Source organism: Neopelma chrysocephalum, unplaced genomic scaffold (genome assembly GCF_003984885.1).
Source record: "Neopelma chrysocephalum unplaced genomic scaffold, ASM398488v2 Primary Assembly neopelma1_23b, whole genome shotgun sequence".
NCBI lineage: Eukaryota > Metazoa > Chordata > Aves > Passeriformes > Pipridae > Neopelma > Neopelma chrysocephalum.
Window position 1 is genome coordinate 14,180,015 of NW_020897692.1, and position 17,422 is coordinate 14,197,436.

Here is a 17,422-nt window from a genome sequence, read left to right on the forward strand (position 1 = left end):
TACTCTCATTCCAGAAACAAGACAACTATAAATTTTGCAAAAAACCCAAAGTATAGTTGAGAAAACACCAGTCTCAGGGTCTTTAGTTTCTATTCAAAACATGAAAATTATCCGTAATAATCAAACACAGGGCATATAACAGTATTTCATTGGCAAATACTGTTTGAAACCAGGTGCCTCTTACTTTTAAATGTTACATCTACGTCTATCCTTCCAGGAATTTCAATATAAAAGCAATAATTAGTTTCTATTTCTTTGGCCTTAGCCTATTAATTTCTTTATCTGATTCTCCTATTCATTTAAGAATAAGGGAAAAAAAATGCTAAGACATCTTTGATTTTGAATCATACATTTTAAAAATCACTTTCTTCCAAATGTTTGTGGAGAAATTTCCTTTCTAATTTTGTCTGTTCTCTCTACCAATTTGTATTCCCAACTTCTTCATCCTTAAAAGCTAAGAATTTGTGCAGTCTGTTCTCATCTCTGTATCACATTTTGTGCAGAATGTCAATTTTGTCTACAGCCTGCCAATTATAATTTATCTGTTCCTTCATAAAAGACACATGTACTTTCCACTAACCTTAACTGAAGAGTGCAATTGAGTTTCTCACAACCTCTAAAAAATCTTTAACTGGAATACCAACCACAGGACCCTGCTGGAACTCAGATTAATGGTCATTACTTCACCTGCACTTACTTTTTAGCAAATTTGGGGGATAAAAAGGATTTAAATAAGGTTTAAGTAAGAAGTAACTTTAACTCATTATTAAGTACAAACCATTCAACTGCACAGGGACAAAAATTAGAGCAGAAATAACTTCCAACCTTAGTGTTTGGCATGCTTGAAAAGACTTTAATTTCAAAATATGAGAAGTCACAGACACTTAAGGTGTCCACAATCATATAAGTAAAACATTTTAGGATACAAAATTGAATAAAACTTGTGAAAACTATTTTTACATTACAACAGTTTACCAATTTAATCTAGTCCTAACACTAACTGCTTGACAAGGAAGAGGATCTATCTTTGCCTAATCACTAGGAAGTTAACTATGTTAACTATAAAATTCACATAGATAAAAATTGCTTTAACTTGATCAAATTTAATATAGAGGTGACTGATACTTTGCTGAACTTGGGCAAAATAATCCTGTACATTAATGAGGCCACAACTCTCCTCTCACTGAAGTCAGTAGCAAAATATCCATAAGCTTCAGTAACACAAAAAACGTAATGAGAAGAAACAAAATGGATTAATGATAGAACATAAAAGAAAAATGCTCTCATGGTTTGATCCAGTTTGCAGCATTACTGAATAAAAGTTTCTAGTCAAGTTGAAGATAAGAAGAGGATATATACTATGTATTGCTTACATACCAGGAATACATTTAATGTCTTTCAGGCCTTCAGTAGTAAAATTAAGCACAATGCAAGGAGTTATGTTTAGTATTCATTTTAAAGGATTGTGCCAGTTTAACCAGGTCATCAAATCACAATTGTGCAGATGCAACTTCATCTAGGAAAAATGTCCATCTTCACTGGTTCCCCAGGTAAAATAAACTAAACTGGCCAAGGCAGTTTCATGGCACTATAACCACTTTTACTTTAGAGCATTGTAATTTTGGAGAAGAGTAGGTAGAGTTGGCCTTATGAAGATTTTGCCTGAGGAAAATGCTTTTCAAAACACGGTAGTTCTGCACTCTTCCAGTGTAATATTGTAGAAATGTAGTTGACAGAAATTTTAACTGTAACTTGTTAGGGTGTCATCAGCTGTCTAGCTGTAGCAGCATGGAACTCAGTGTGGGATAATTTCTCATACTAGGGAGCTGGTTTGAAGCTAGTTTTGCATTACATTGCAGCCACCGATTCCCCTGCAGAAACAGCTTAAGCCTTAATTGCAACAGTATCCATGTCCACGTAATGACAACTATCTGAGAGGAGCCTAGATTGCCTGAAAAACACTAAGGAGTTAAAATGTTTCTTATAGATGATATATTACATGGGTTTGCTAATAATGTTATGTGTTAATTAAAGTTTACGTTTATTTTAGGTACATGTAAGCATTAAAATGACCAATTATTGACAGAAATATATGTGAAAATCTTATCAATAATCGTAGACTCGAGCACAAACAAAAGATGAGCAATAACTTAATATATACTTCATACTTGCCAATAAACCATAAATGATGAACTGGGCAACAAGAATGTCTTTCTTCTTGAGAACTTTTTTTTCTATTTCTATCCCTGGTTGATGTCATATTTATGGTAGCAGTGGAGGCTGAGATGTATGTAGCTTTTTGAGTCAGCAATACCACTGCTTTGCTTAAAAAGAGGATGATTAAATGGATTTCCTGCTTCAATAATAAATAGACATGAGATGCAGTCCAAAAATGTAGCAGGAGAGGAAGGGTTAAAATTCATTCTTTTACTTTGACTATTTCTTTGTTTATTGCATGAATGCTGCAAGAAACAACATGGCCCTTTAGTAAAATGATTGACAAAGGTATGAAGGCCAAATTTTAGAAGCATTATGGATGTGATCCGAAGGTATTACTGCAGTAAACGCTGGACCTCCCTGTAGACTGAAGCTCCTTCCTTTCATGGCAGGGCTTAAATATTACTGATCTGGCCACTACAGAAAATGTTGGGACAGCCAGAGCCAAATTTTGAAGTCCTTTATTTTTGCCCAGGCTTTTTTGGTGATAATGCCAATTACAGTTGGGAATGGACAGTTATGTTTTTCCTAATTTAATTTCCTTCCTTTCAATTTTTTCTTCTATAATACTGTGGCTGCAGTTCTCTATTCCAGTCCAAATTCTTTGACCCTCTCTGCAGGCATAAAGCTGCCATAAATCCTTTTATACAGCTAGAGAAGAATTCCTCCCTAAGAGGAATTAATGGATAGCCTTAAGTCACCTCCAGTTTTGGACTTCAACACAGGGAAATATGTGTGTGGGAGGAGGAAGGTGGAGGGGGAAAAAGGATTGGACAATCCTCTTAATCCCTGACTGACAGCAATGGGCCTGTGGCTAATATAAATGGGATTATATTGCTCTAAATTCTTTGGGGATAAACTTTGTTTCATGTTGGCCGCTGCATCAGGGGATTGTACAACTCACTTTGCTGTCCTGTCCTGAAAGGTAGCTCAAGCACTTTTAGAACAGCTCTGAATAGTGTTTCAAATTGTTGCTTATATTATGTTTATTTAGAATTTTTATTATCTTCCTGGTAGGATCCTTCTAACATAAGTAGAGTGTAACATTACCTCAGTGTACCTATACAGGGTATTTTAGTGTAATTCACATACTACATGAAAGACCTTGCTTGCAGAAGAATTGAATGACTCGTCTTGCAATTATGTCTGTTACTGTACTGCAATTTTCAGTCACTGATGCAGGACAGCTTCTTGTTTAACTGCCTAATACAGGGTTATTTTTGTTCCTGACACTGTATATGCAATGTATATATAAATATTGTTGCAAAAAAAGGTTAAAAGATGCAAAAGGCAAAAGAGTTGCATAATAAATAACTTGCCACTAGATATGTATACTTTAGAAACTTTATTTTGCTCTTGGTATCTGTCTGCCTAAACAAGTGACATTTACTATGCAGCATATCAGGCAGTAGCACATTCATTTTGAGTAATTAGAAATTTGATCTCACTTTTCTGTTCATTTTTTTAATGGAATCTTTGAATCACATCTTTTACATTATTCATGAATATTAATACTAGATATAAGACAGAGATTATAGGCAGTTGAGGGACTATCCAGATGGATGGAATGTATAAGAAATAAATATACTCAGACATATGTGCTATTCCTTTCTCAGTTTTAATGCAAGTGTTGTTTTCAGGTCTTAAAAAGTACTGTTACCCACAATTCATCCTAACCTACTTTTCTGACATTATGCAAAATGATAAATTATGACTTTCAGAGATTTTAAACCTCACTCATGCTTTTCTGATCCTTTCTTTAAAACAGAAATTCACCAATAAAAAATTCTGCTCTTCATCTAGTTCAAAAAGTAGAATGTAATTAGAACACCACATAGGGCTTCTTCAGAAAGAATTTTTGTGCAAATTAATTTCATTTCCACCATTTTGTCACTTACTTTGATGATGGACTAGGAAGTATGAAAATATGTGATAGTAAAAATAAAAAGTAAATACAATCCTCCAGAGTATGGTACAATATGAAGTATTGTTACATATGGAAAAATCCATGCTTCTCAGAAATTGACAGTAAATTTTAAACTTATGTTACTGAGACAGGATTTCATTTTATATCATCAGATGTCAGTAATGGGAATATTGCTAAATATACCCCCTGGGCAAAACATATGCTTAATTCTGATTTCACTTACTTTCCTGAACACCATGCATTGTTTTCTTTTTACCTTAGCTCGCAATTTCTTTTAATTTTTTTTTAACTTTTATTTTTTCTGACTGTATTTCAGTACTTTTTTTTTTGCTGGGATTTAAGAATTCTTGGTATTTAGGCATGCAAATACTGAAATATAGCTATTTTTCTTTGATTTGAGAAATCCTTCCTTATTTCCTTCAGAATGCAGCTTATGAATTTTAATGTCTTCCCTTCAAAATTATTAATTAAAAATTATTTAAATAATAGTTAATAATTTTGCCAAGTTGTGCCAGAATACTGTTACGAATCCTGGAAACATCTCTACATTGCTGAAGTGAACAGAACTTTTGGTGCCGTTATTAGTGGGAAAAGAATCAAATTCTCTGTAATATATGTAAACTGCAAATGACCTGATCTGCTAAGCCCATGAACAAAATCACTTCTGTCAAGCAGTTGCTTGAGACTGGTTCCAAGATTTCTGTAGTGGCTGTGAACCATGAAGAAGTCACCCTGGGATATTAGATTTCTGACTGCATGAAAAGTTTTCAGTGAATACACACTGCTTAATGGTAAAACCAGGAAAGTAGGAAAAGATAGACTCTCATTCAATTAAAAAAAGGATTGTTCATTAAAAATACTTTTTGAAAAGCACTGTCTGAAAAAAAAATTATTACTGTCAGCTGGCTACAGGCAAACACAAGAAATGTTGGTTTTATTGAGGAATTTAATATTCTTTGCACAGGAAAACTAGAAAAGGTAAAAAACAATAGCAAGCTCTTGAAAACTTAACTACGGAAAAGTTGTCTTTTCCAAGATATCTCCCTTCATCTGCATGCATATATTCCCAAGTGTATTTATAACCTGTTTGCTGTTACACAAATATGTATGCGTGACCTGCATTAATAACTTCATTAGTAATTTATGAATGATCATTAAGCTCTCTTTTTCATAAATAATATATTCATTTACCTTCTTAGTATTCTTTTTCAGTACATCTACAATCTTTGAAAAATATCTAAAATTTCAGATACAGATGAAACCAACATCCTGATTTAGAAGTCCTCAGTAATATTTATTTTAATCAACACTACATGAGTTGTGCAGCCTATTATGTAGAAATAATTATAGTGGTTTTAGCTCTGACAGCGTTTTCTTTGTCCTCTTGTACAAGAAGAGTTAATTTAACACGTGAAATAGAAAATTCATATCAAATGCACTATCCATCACTCCTGTGCACTTTTAATGAGCTTTATTTATCTGAAATGAAGAAGCGATGCCAGAATAACATAACATTGTGGAGAGATTTTGAACTAAAAATGAACTAGTTTTGAACGGAAATGAACTGGAACAAACAACAGTAGTGAAATGCTTAGTGCAAAAAAATACCAACACATCCCTATCAATCAAACCAAACCTTGAAAGACAAAGATACTGAAGGTTACAAAGAAAGTATTTTACATTTTTCACTTGATGCATTGTTTTAGATATTTGTCTTATTAAATGCAGCTGAGTCTTTTTCCTATTTTAAACTTGTATCTTACTTTTATGTGAACACTGCTTATGTCTATCATTCAGTGGGTAAAACAGTTGATGTGCAGTGTACTGACAAAAACTCCATCAGTTGTTGGGTTTTTTTGGGTAATGAAACATTACCTTAACAATGTTTCTCTTACCTGCACCCCATCAGACGCAGGGATATAACTCGCTCTTTTAAATGTGTCTGTAACATTTCTGAGAATTTCCACAGAAATTAGAAGGTCTCCAGCATAAAAATTTTTCCTCTGCGTTAAATCCAACAGTGTCTTGGTTACTTGGGACATGCCATCACCAGCCAACATCCTCTGTCCCTTAGCGAGGTGCTCTTTAATCTGTACCAGAAGATCAAAATTAATATCAGAACCTACTTTACTGAGGAAAAGGTATGATTAATTCTAAATACAGTCAAAATATTAAATATTAAAACTAGTAAAAAAAAGGTTTGTCCTGTTAAAGATAAGACAAAATAGTAGACTATGATGACAGAAATATTATTTTTATCAGAGAATCATTAATTTTGTACTGAAAGATTCTGGATTTCTTATGTTTCATCATTTGCTTCTTGGAACTTCATGGGCCAGAATGTGGCTTTAATCTACTGCCATGATGATGATGTAGCAAGGAACTGTCCTTCCTCAGAGGAACACCTGTACAACCACAGTTGCCACTCATTTACAACTAAGAGCTCTGAAAGGAATAAATACTAAGGCAGTACACTTAAAATCTAATTTACTATGGGAAAGTAGACCTTTCATCTCTGCCAGCCCAGCTTAGCCAGTCAATGCAAGAGAGATGGTTTAGTTCGAAGCACATTATGGTGCTTTCTACTGTAGCACTAATGCAAAGATGTTAACTTGGAACAATCCTGTTTGCTTTTCCCAACAAATGCAAATTAAATTATGAATTGCTCCTATGTATCTGCACAGGAAAGTACATTTTAGCAGTAGCTTTCCCAGCAGATCTGTTCAGGGCTAGTGATCCAAAACAAATATGCTGGTAGAACTATACTCCTGATAAGAAGCTGACTCGTGAATCTGATTAATTCTCAAAGCTGACCTAGCATCCCAGGAAGATGCAGAGTGTATCAGAAAGATATGACAAGGCCAGGTAAGGCTAAAAAAAGAGCATATGTGTTAAACAACTTATTTTTAAACATGCATGTGAATTTATGTATACAAACACAAGTTCTTTCAAATTGAAAGCTAAATTTTCATAGAAACACAGAATATCCTGAATTGGAAGGGTTTTAAACAAAGGAAAATTACTCTGGACAGACCTCACTCTCAGCAGGAAGGATGAAGAGAAAATGCTATGCAACTGACAACCAAAATGCTGGCACCGTCTTTATAAATGTATCTTTAATTGCTTGGGGCTCGGCCTTATTACTGACATACATGGAGGGAAAAATTACTAACGTAACATACAGTTGGACTAGATGATCTTGAAGGTCTCTTCCAACTTTGATGATTCTGTGATTCTGTGACAATGGGTTGGTGATGTGGAAGGGAGAGTGTAAAGATAGTCTTGCCACTTCCAAATCTCCACAGACACTTTGTGCGGATATGCGGGCCTTCATTATAAAAAATGAAATAAAAGGATAGACTAAAGGATAGAATATATAGCAAAAGTAGCACAGTGTTTGAAAGGGTTCAAAATAACTCTCGTGCAAGAAGTTTAAAAAATGCAATCCTCTTCTGACATATGGACTCTAAGCAGTTGGGTTTTTTTCATGCTGTTGGTTCATGTTTTGGTTACATTCTTAAGCAGTCTTCAGATAAACTAGATATATGTAACACAGCTGGGGCTGGGCAAAGTGGCTACTTCAAATTTCATCTATGGCCTTAAGTTGTCTCTAATAGTAGCTGGGGATTGTTATGAACCACAACAGCCTTGCTAAAACCCTAGAAATACTTAAGACTTTGGAGAATACCTGCTCTCTGCATCATGGACAGGGAGCAAATCTATTCTATACTGTGAGTACAGTAGTACAAGCATAATGGTATGATTAATATTTAGGAAAAAAATATTCAGTGACAACTGAGACCATTAATTTGTCTATTTGTTTTTTAACAAATATTTCAGCAGAAATACCTCCCTTAGTCTCCAGAATATTGTAATAAATAATCAGGCAAGATGCTTGCTTGCAGAAATAATTTCATGCAGTTTCCATTCCTTTTAGAAGTAGGCTTTGACAGTAATCATGTAGGAAAATAATAGTGGGGGAAAAGGTGTGATAACTGAAGAAAATTATTTTCAGTAAATTCAGGGATCTGATATTGTACACATAACATTATGAACTACTTTCCTGGGAACAAGAGGAAGCAAACATGAACTTGATTTGCACTTTTCCTGTGAAATGTTGCCATTTGCCTAATCTGCTCACATGCTGTGTCTCGGTGGCAAGCTAAAAGAACATCAGCCAGCACAGTAACACATAAGAGTAGAACTTTTTCTGGAACTCGTCCAGCTGTTCATTGATCGCAGAACATATTTCCAGATTTTGAGGATGAACAATATTCACTGCACCTTTAGTCAAGCCCAAAAGACATAGAACACAAAAGACAGTCCATAAAGCTGAACTCCCAAATCTAGCATGTGCCTCAGGATGTACTGAGGATGTACTGGGAAAGGCGTCACACAACTTGAAGGCAGGGTTTAAGGGAGAACAAAAATGTTTTTTCAAAACTAGGAATAATAGGAATATGATCAATCCTCATAAAATTTCTACTGTGTCCTTATGCTTATATAAACACTGGTAGGAAAAATGTCAAATTATTTAGCAGGTTATTTTGTATTGCATTATTTTCCTTCCTTTTGCTTCATCTGTATGTTCACCTCCAATTTGTTTTTTCATGCTCCTACCAGACTTTAAACTCACATTTTAAAGATGGCAAGGGCCAAATGGTTATGGTTTTGGACCATTCATTGCACACAGAAGTCGTGGTCTCAGCTGCTTTTGGAATGCAAATAATAAATTAAAATTATCCTAGTTTTGAGTGGGTTTTATACTTTTGAAAAAGTAAAGCTCTTTTTTCAGTGCAAAATTTTACAGATCTCTAGCAGCAGAAGTGGGAGCTGTAGTATACCCTTTAGTGCTTTCAGCAGGACATTTTGGTTGCTTTTGGACACAATGATAAAAAAGGCCTAGCAAGTGCCCACATTGCCACAGGACCAAATTATTACACCTACTTCAAAAATAACCAGGTGGTTTAAAGTACCTCAGATGTACTGACTCTTAAAATTACAGCTCAATTTGGTACTTTTTAAAAAAAATATATGTCATACTCAGAAATCTCAGTTTCCCAACTCAAGTAGCCTTCCTCCCTTTGGCCACACCACTCATACACAGCTTCAAGAGCACCTTTTTTTTTCACTGTCCCAAGCTCCAATTCAGAAGTTCCTTTTCCTGATATTCAGCTACCCCTCCAGGCTCACACTGCCTTAAATTAGACCAGCAGCATACTCTTAGTAATAGCGTAACAAAACAGAAAGTCGCAATGCGTTTTGGTAAGGAAAGTGGGTGAAAATTAGAGTTAATTAGGAGAGAGTTTTGACTAAGACCAGAAAGCAATGTACAGGGATTAAGAATTAACAGCCTCTGTTAATGTAAGAATGTAAGAATTAACAGTCTCTTCATTATCAGTGGTAGGAAGTTAAATAATGTATTTTCTTGTTGTAAGACAGCCTACAGCTCCTAAACACAACTTTAAAATCACAGATGATTCACTCAGTTGATGCGAACCGGTGCAACACTATTAAAGCCAATGAAGGTGTCCAGATTAATATGAGTTGAATGTAGTGGGTTACTTGCACAGCTATCACAATAATCTTTCTGCATGAAAATACAGAATATTCTCATCAAGAGTTAGTATAATGTCTTTCTCACCATACTGCCTATTTTCTGTGCTATGGTCAGTGTGATATCATGCACTGCCCAAGACAGCTATTTTGGTTACCACTGTGGGTCCTTGTAGTTCTCTGTGAAGGTCATTTTTTAGTGGTCTTACAGGCAGACTCATTAAAAATAAAGTTTATGAGCCGAGAGATAGTGAAATGAAGCAGCTGTTAAACTGACACTTCAGTTGTCAGCCCAATCTCTAGCTGCTTGCACTATATGGCTGCACACTTGAAAAATTACTGAAATGTTTAACTGGACTTCGACTCAGGGTCCAACTGCCTTTGTCCCCTGATTTATCAGAAAGTATGATATAATAAAAATGCCTCTTTACAAAGTCAGATCTCCTAGGCCCCTAGCACTGGAGTACAAATTTATTACTGCATAATAATCACCGCAAACTTAACAGACAGATGTGGTTTTAAAGGACAGAAAACAATGAACCCTCAAGAAACCTATAAAAGACTGAAAAGAGTTATTAATTTGAAGAGTAATTATACAATCAATCTTTTTTCATTATTTTTTAAGATTCATGGATTCATGGCTAGGTATTACTAATGATGTCATTAATACATTTTATGGTAGAAAGAATATAAGAACCCAAATTAGGAAGCCTTATATAGAAGTGAGGAAAGATAGTTTGAAATAAAAATATATCCTGAAATTGCTCCTAATCTGCAAACCACTTTGCTTTGTACCTCCACAACCCAACACTAATATTTTATAAAATATTTTTCATAATGCTCTTAAGATGCAGAAATTGTAAGAACATTCACATCTAATCTCTAACATGGTGTCATTGTGAGATAGAGCTTTCTTTCAGATTTCAGAAAACTTCTTTACAGGCTGTTTTTTTTCTGATAATCAATAGACAGTCCTTTAACTCTTCTAGCACAGAACTTTCATTTACTTTCCCTCAATATAATAACTTATTTACAGTTTATTCGTTTATTTCCAGGCTGTTTCAGTGTTCTAGAATATTATTTCATCCATCTTTAAAAGGAAACAGAATAAGGTCTAAAGATAGGGCTATGCATCTTCAGTTATGCATCTGAATATTTATAACCTAACATCATGCAAGAGATTTTTTCTTTTCCATATTCAGCATTTTATGAAGGGCACAGCTAAAGCAATAGAAAATAATTTTCCACTTTGCCATCAGTGAAATTAGTTAGTAGTCTCAATCTCAACCATGATAACATACACAGTTTCTGCAAAGAGGAAGGCAATCATATATTCCCTTTGCGTATAGCAGGAAAAGGAAAAAAAGTAATTGGTATATATTGTGTCAAAGAATATTAAGGATATAAATTAAGGAAAATTTTTCAACTGCAAAGGTAAGGATGTACCTGAAGAAAACTATGCACACTTCCATATTGGAGGCCTTAATAACAGCCAAGAAAAAGAAAATGTGGGAATAACAAGTATAGCTGATTCTGATAGGACCGGATCAGTTTTGACTGGATGATCTCATGAATTTCCTTTCAGTTCTACAATTCTGTAACAGGTCCCTTTAAATATTCTGAAACCCAGACTAAAGTCTCCTATAATTCACCCCAACCAGAAAAGCTGAAGTGTAAGGAGTGCCCTGAAACTGAACTTTTGCCTTCCTGCTTTTATACACTCACAGTGTGCAATCTACTGCACCAAGGTTTTGCAGAACTGTGCTTCAAGCTGTCTCAGTGCACTTAGCTGAAATCACTGTAACCTTGTGCTTTAAGGAACTTATTCTAAATTTATATTGATGAAAAGAAAAATGAGCATTACTTCACCATATAGAAACAGTCGTCCCACTGTCATATACTTCCAAATATTCTTAAGCAAAATATTCCTCACAACAGTGATTTGTTTTCAGAGAAAAGGAGGCAGATTAATCACACAGAATCCTGTGCTGTTCTAGACATTAATCTTAGGTAAATTGAATCTCTGCACAGATGTCAGGAAATTGTGCTCTTCTATATGTGATGAGGTATATAATAGCATCTTCGAAGAAAACCTCATCTAGTATCTGTGGAGCTCGAAAATGCTTTTGGAAGAAGAATGTGAACAGCTCAGAGGGATGCTTGGTACTTTTTGTACCTTTTTTCTCCATTCTCGTAAGAAAACTCCTACCATGTTGCTCAAGAGATTTTTTTTTCCAGTTTACCTGATTACATAATTCCTTTTTTTTTAATCATGATCATCATCATCAACAATATTGTCAATTCTAGTCCTTGAACTATAACCACTAAATAGGTAACAGAGAAAGTCATTATAAAATTTCAGTATTTTAATTTGTGCATGGATCTAACAAAACATTTTAACACATATTTTGAATAGATAAGACTGCTCTTCAGTGGAGTAAAAAATGACTCCAGGGTTGAGGAATGAATAATCATTAAATGGACCACTTCTTTTTTTTTCTTATACTTATCATTTTGTTTATTGATGAAGATTTCTATTACTGTTTTATTAAATACTGCTCTTAAATGCTCCAATTATCTGTGATTAAATTCTGCTCACGTTGGCATGCTGTGTGAGAGATCTTACTGTTGTTATTGTTGTTTCAGTTTTTAGCCAGAGGGCATGTCTTCAAGATTTGTGTTATCTATGTATAATGCAACCTGACAAGAGCAAGAGTTGAGAGGAAAAAGAGAATGACGACTCTGAGAGGGTTGTTTTCATTCTATGACAGACATAACATTGCTTGAGGTAAAGTCTCCTGGTTCTCCATACTGACTGAATGGCTGAGGCTAGGGGTCACAAAGGGATGTACTACAAATGAGTTGTCTTCTTTTCTTATGCTCCATGGTCATCCTGGTAAGTATGTGTCCCTAAAACATAAAGTCTGGTTAAATGCTTCAATTTATGTGCCTATTTGATTTTAACCAATTTCTGTATTTATTTTATTTTGTTTCTATAGAGTCATCCCCATGACATTCACTTCTGTTTGCAGGACAAACCAAAATGGTTTCCTCAAGAAAATTAGCATTATCAGGGAGCCCTAATTTCTGCATGGGAGTACTGCATTAAGTAATAAGCAAGAGAAAAATCCTTTGTGTCTCACATACTTAACAAACCTGAACTAAACATGGTGGGGGAATGCAACAAATGAAATAGCGGACAAAAAAGCAAGGGAATGGCTGTAAGTGTAAGATGCTGTGACCACTTTTTTGCCTTTAGCTGACAAGCCAAATTCGTGCAGTCATTCTGCAGCTAATGCTGCATTCAGCTGGAGTGAAGGTTCCTGCAGTTCTTGTAGACTTTAAGGGAAAATTAGATTAATTCTTTCTGTATTGAGTTCTTAAATGGCCTTCTATTGCTTTACCTCTGGCCAGATCCCAGTGTAGTTCACATGTGGCTGCAGTGTTGATTGGTTTGGAATATCAATATGATCAGGGAACACTCAGCTGCTCACTGCTGCAGACACAGCAGCAGCCACAAACACAGGAGCACATTTCATTTAACACACACATTACTCTTTGGTAAATGTGTCTCCTCCAGACACGGAAAAATTATTATGGGTCCTCAGATGATAGTGGGGACTTTTCTTTGAATTTAACAAGGGGGAATGGTTGGCTATTAAAAAGCGGATATTCAAAAGCAGAAAGGAAGAAAAGCAGCTTTCCAGGTTGAATTTTGTTTCCAAGTTGGATTAAATTGTGATGTGCTTGTGTAGAAAAGCAGGTAAATGTTTTCTCCCATTGTATAGTATCTTTAAGATTAATGTGCATGTATATGTTGGCAAGATCATAGAATCATAGAATTATTTAAGTTGCAAAGGACCTTTAATATCATTGAGTTCAACTGTTAACAAGCACGTCCAAGGCCACCACTAAACCATATCCCCTAGTGCCACATCTATACAACTTTTAAATAACTCCAGAGGTGGAGACTCCGTCACCTCCCTTGGTAATCTGTTCCAAAGCTTGACAATCCTTTCCAGGAAAAATTTTTTCATAATATTTAAACTAAACCTCCCCTGGTGCAATTTGAGGCCATTTCCTCTCCTCCTGTTACTAGTCACCTGGGAGAGGAGACTTCCTTTCATGTAGCCATAGAGAGCCTCCTCTTCTCCAGGCTAAACAACCCCAGCTCTCTCAGCTGTTCCTCATAAGACTTGTGCTCCAGACCCTTCACTAGCTTCGTCGCCCTTCTCTAGACACGCTCCAGCACCTCAATGTCTTTCTTGTAGTGAGAGGCCCAGAACTGGACACAGGACTCAAGGTATGGCCTCACCAGTGCCAAGTACAAGCGATGAACACTGCCCTCCCTCATCCTGCTGGCCACACTATTCCTGATACAGGCCAGGATGCCACTGGCCTTCTTGGCCACCTGGGCTCACTGATAGCTCATGTTCAGCTGACTGTCGATCAGCATCCCAAGGTCCTTTTCCACTGGGCAGCTTTCCAGCCATTTTGCCCCCAGCCTGTAGAGGTGCATGGGGTTGTTGTGACACAAGTGCAGGACCCGGCACCTGGCCTGGTTGAACCTCACACCTGGCCCATTGATCCAGCCTGTCCAGACTCCTTGGCAGAGCCTTCCTGCCTTCCAGTAGATCAACACTGCTATTCAATTTGGCGTCATAGGCAAACTGACTGAGGGTGCACTTGATCCCTTCATCCAGGTCATAAGTGAAGATATTAACAGGACCTCGACACAATATCCTGGGGAAACCCACTAGTGACCAGCTGCCCACTGGATGTAACTCCACTCACCACCAGTCTCTGGATGCAGCCATCCAAACAGTTTTTTATCCAGTGAACCATGCACCCATTCAAGCCATGGGCAGCCAATTTCTCCAGGAGAATTCCATTGGAGACAGTGCCAAAGGCCTTACTGATGTCCAGGTAGACTACATGCACTGCAGGTTTTAACTTTCCCTAGAGGTTTTAACTTGTTATGAAAGATCAGGCTGGTTAAGCAGGACCTGCCTTACCTAAGCCCATTCTGGCTGGGCCTGGTCCCCTAGTTGTCCTGCACATGCCATGTGGTGGCACTCAGGATGATCTACTCCATGACCTTCCCCAACATTGAGGTCAAGCTGACTTGCCTGTAGTTCCCTGGATCCTCCTTCTGGCCCTTCATGTAGAAGAGCGGCACATTTGCTAACTTTCAGTCAGCTGGGACTTCCCTGGTTAGCCAGGACTGCTGACAAATAATGGGAGTCTCAGGGAGCACTTCCTCTAACTCCCTCAGTACCACTGGATGTATCCCATTTGGTCGCATAGACTCGTGAGTCTACGTAGTTCAGCAGATCACTGACCATTTCCCCTTGGATTATGGGGGCTTCATTCTGCTCCCTGCCCCTGTTTTCCAGACTGGTTACCTGGAAAGCAACTGGTCTTATGAGTAAAGACTGAGGCAAAGAAGGCATTAAGTACATTAGTATTTTTCTCATCCTACATCATTATGTTTCCCCTGCATCCAGTAAAGGATGGAGATTCTCCTTAGCCCTCCTTTTGTTGCTAACATATTTATAGAAATATTTTTAATTGTTTTATACAGCAGTAAAAATTATAAGTTAATATATATATTAAGTTCTAGTTGGGCTTTGGCCCTTTTGATTTTCTCCCTACATAACATCATGACATTCTCACAGTCCTCCTGCGTTGTCTGCCTCCTTTTCCCCAACGTCATAAAGTTATCTTTTTTTCCTGAGTTCCAGCCACAGCTCTGTGTTCAGCCAGGCCAGTTTGAAGTGTATGTTGGTGAAATAAAGCACTATAAGGTCATGAATGGAGAAGGTATCAGGGTAGCTTTCAACACATTTCACTTTACTGATCTTAAGTTACTGATTTCTGGTGCCTATTGTAACACAGATAGTTATGAAAAAAAGCATTCACTTGGGATGGAGCAGTTGGTTTCTATACTACATAGTTCATATGAGTGCCTGAAGTATGGGGTTATTTCTTCTCTTTGGCTAAGAGCATATATATTTACAGAGGATGAAGCAGATCTGTTAGAAGACTGTGAAAACCATACTAACTTTATAATGTGGTGTTGAAAGCACTCAAACCCACAACATTTCATCCCATGCAATGAGTTTGGCAAGCCAGAGCAGGTGAAGCTTTCTCAGAACCAAATGAATGCCTTCACCATTAAGGCAAAAGTGATACTGAAGCTTTTTTTTTTCCTGAAGTTTTAATCTTCTGTGTACAATGGGAAAATGTTAGTGACGCAGGGGAAAACAGTTGTGTGTTGCACTCTCTTGATCAGTTGCTCTCTCATGAGAGAAAAGTTTGTCATCCTCCAGTCAAGATAATGGAAGTGACAAAATAGAGCTGGCTCCTACAGATTCTGGGCTTACAAGGGAAGCAAGGCAAGGCATTTACTGACATAAAACCCCCGCCTGTCAAAGGCTGCAAAGGTGAAGATGAACAGCTGGTGTATACCAGTGTAAGTATAGACTAAGGCCGAAGAAAAATCTTGTTATTGAGGCCCCTGCATTCAAATCTATAAAACTAAGCCTGGCTGCTTTGCTCTGCAGCTATATAAAAAGAAATGAAGCACTAAACTAGCAAAAAAAAAAAAAAAAAGGAGCAGTAAATTTTTTAGGAGGAAGCCTTTCATTCCCCAGAGTACAGCAGTCATTTCAGTGAGGAGTACATGGACAGGCTGATATGCTGCCCTTGTAATATAATTTGGAAAAACAAAATCATCTCTAATGAGCTGCAGCTGAGCAAATCATTATTCACCTCAGAGTTCTTTTTATCAAATTATATTTTAGCCAAGCACTTGCAAAATTATGACTAACACTGCTGTGGAAAAAGTGGAAACAAAATTATAGTATGAGCAGAAGCAGCCGAAAAGCATTTTTATGGCTATATTATTAGTTTGATATGTAAAGATACACCTGCATAAGTTCCCATGCTAAAGTGCTAATATTTTGACATCAGTGTGATAATTCATATGCAGATTTTTCCTTTGTAACTCTCAAGAGTTAAGAGATGTTTTAGTTTTCCCACTTTCTCTTTCCAATAAAAAGTACCCCATTTTGCAGGAATGTGTTATATTGGGTGTTATATCACTCAAAGTGGCACTGTTCAGCTCTGGGGCCCTCAACATAAGAAGAACATAGACCTGTCGGAGCAAGTCCAGAGGAAGGCTACAAAGATGATCAGAGGATTGGAGCACCACTCCTATGAGGAATGGCTGTAGGAATTTGGCCTGTTCAGCTGGGGAAAAGGCTCCAGGAAGACCTCATAGTAGCCTTTCAGCACCTTTTTAAAAGGTCATGCAGCAATAGGACAAGGAGGAATGGCTTCACACTGAAAGAGGGTACATTTAGACTAGATATTAGGGAGTGTGGTGAGGCAGTGGAAGTTCTGAATGCTCCATCCCTGGAAGGTCAAGGTTGGACAGGGCTTTGAGCAATCTGATCTTGTGGAAGGTGTCCCTGGACATGGCAGTGAGGGGATGGAACTAGATGATTTTTAGGGTCTGTTCCAACCCAAACCAGTCTATGATTCTATGATTCTAAGAAATTACTACCTTAATTTTATCATGGCAATTTAATGTAGAATTTCATCATCCAGGTTAGAAAACTGTGCTACATAGCTTTATAAAATGGGCTGTATTAGTAGAGATTTTCTGATAATGTTGGAGATGACCTTCAGAAACAAAGGTTTTAGATGACAGGCTTT

At 36.8% G+C, this 17,422-nt stretch overlaps 1 protein-coding gene across 9 annotated transcripts in view; it reads right to left on the reverse strand.

The window, feature by feature from the left end:
• The window catches only part of ADGRB3 (adhesion G protein-coupled receptor B3), a 478,342-nt gene that overhangs the window by 244,745 nt on the left and 216,175 nt on the right, over positions 1 to 17,422 (reverse strand). For all 9 annotated transcript variants that reach the window (XM_027698015.1, XM_027698043.1, XM_027698023.1 and 6 more), the window contains one exon: positions 6,040 to 6,234. In XM_027698015.1, the coding sequence (XP_027553816.1) occupies positions 6,040 to 6,234 (195 nt within the window). The remainder of the gene's footprint in view (positions 1 to 6,039; positions 6,235 to 17,422) is intronic.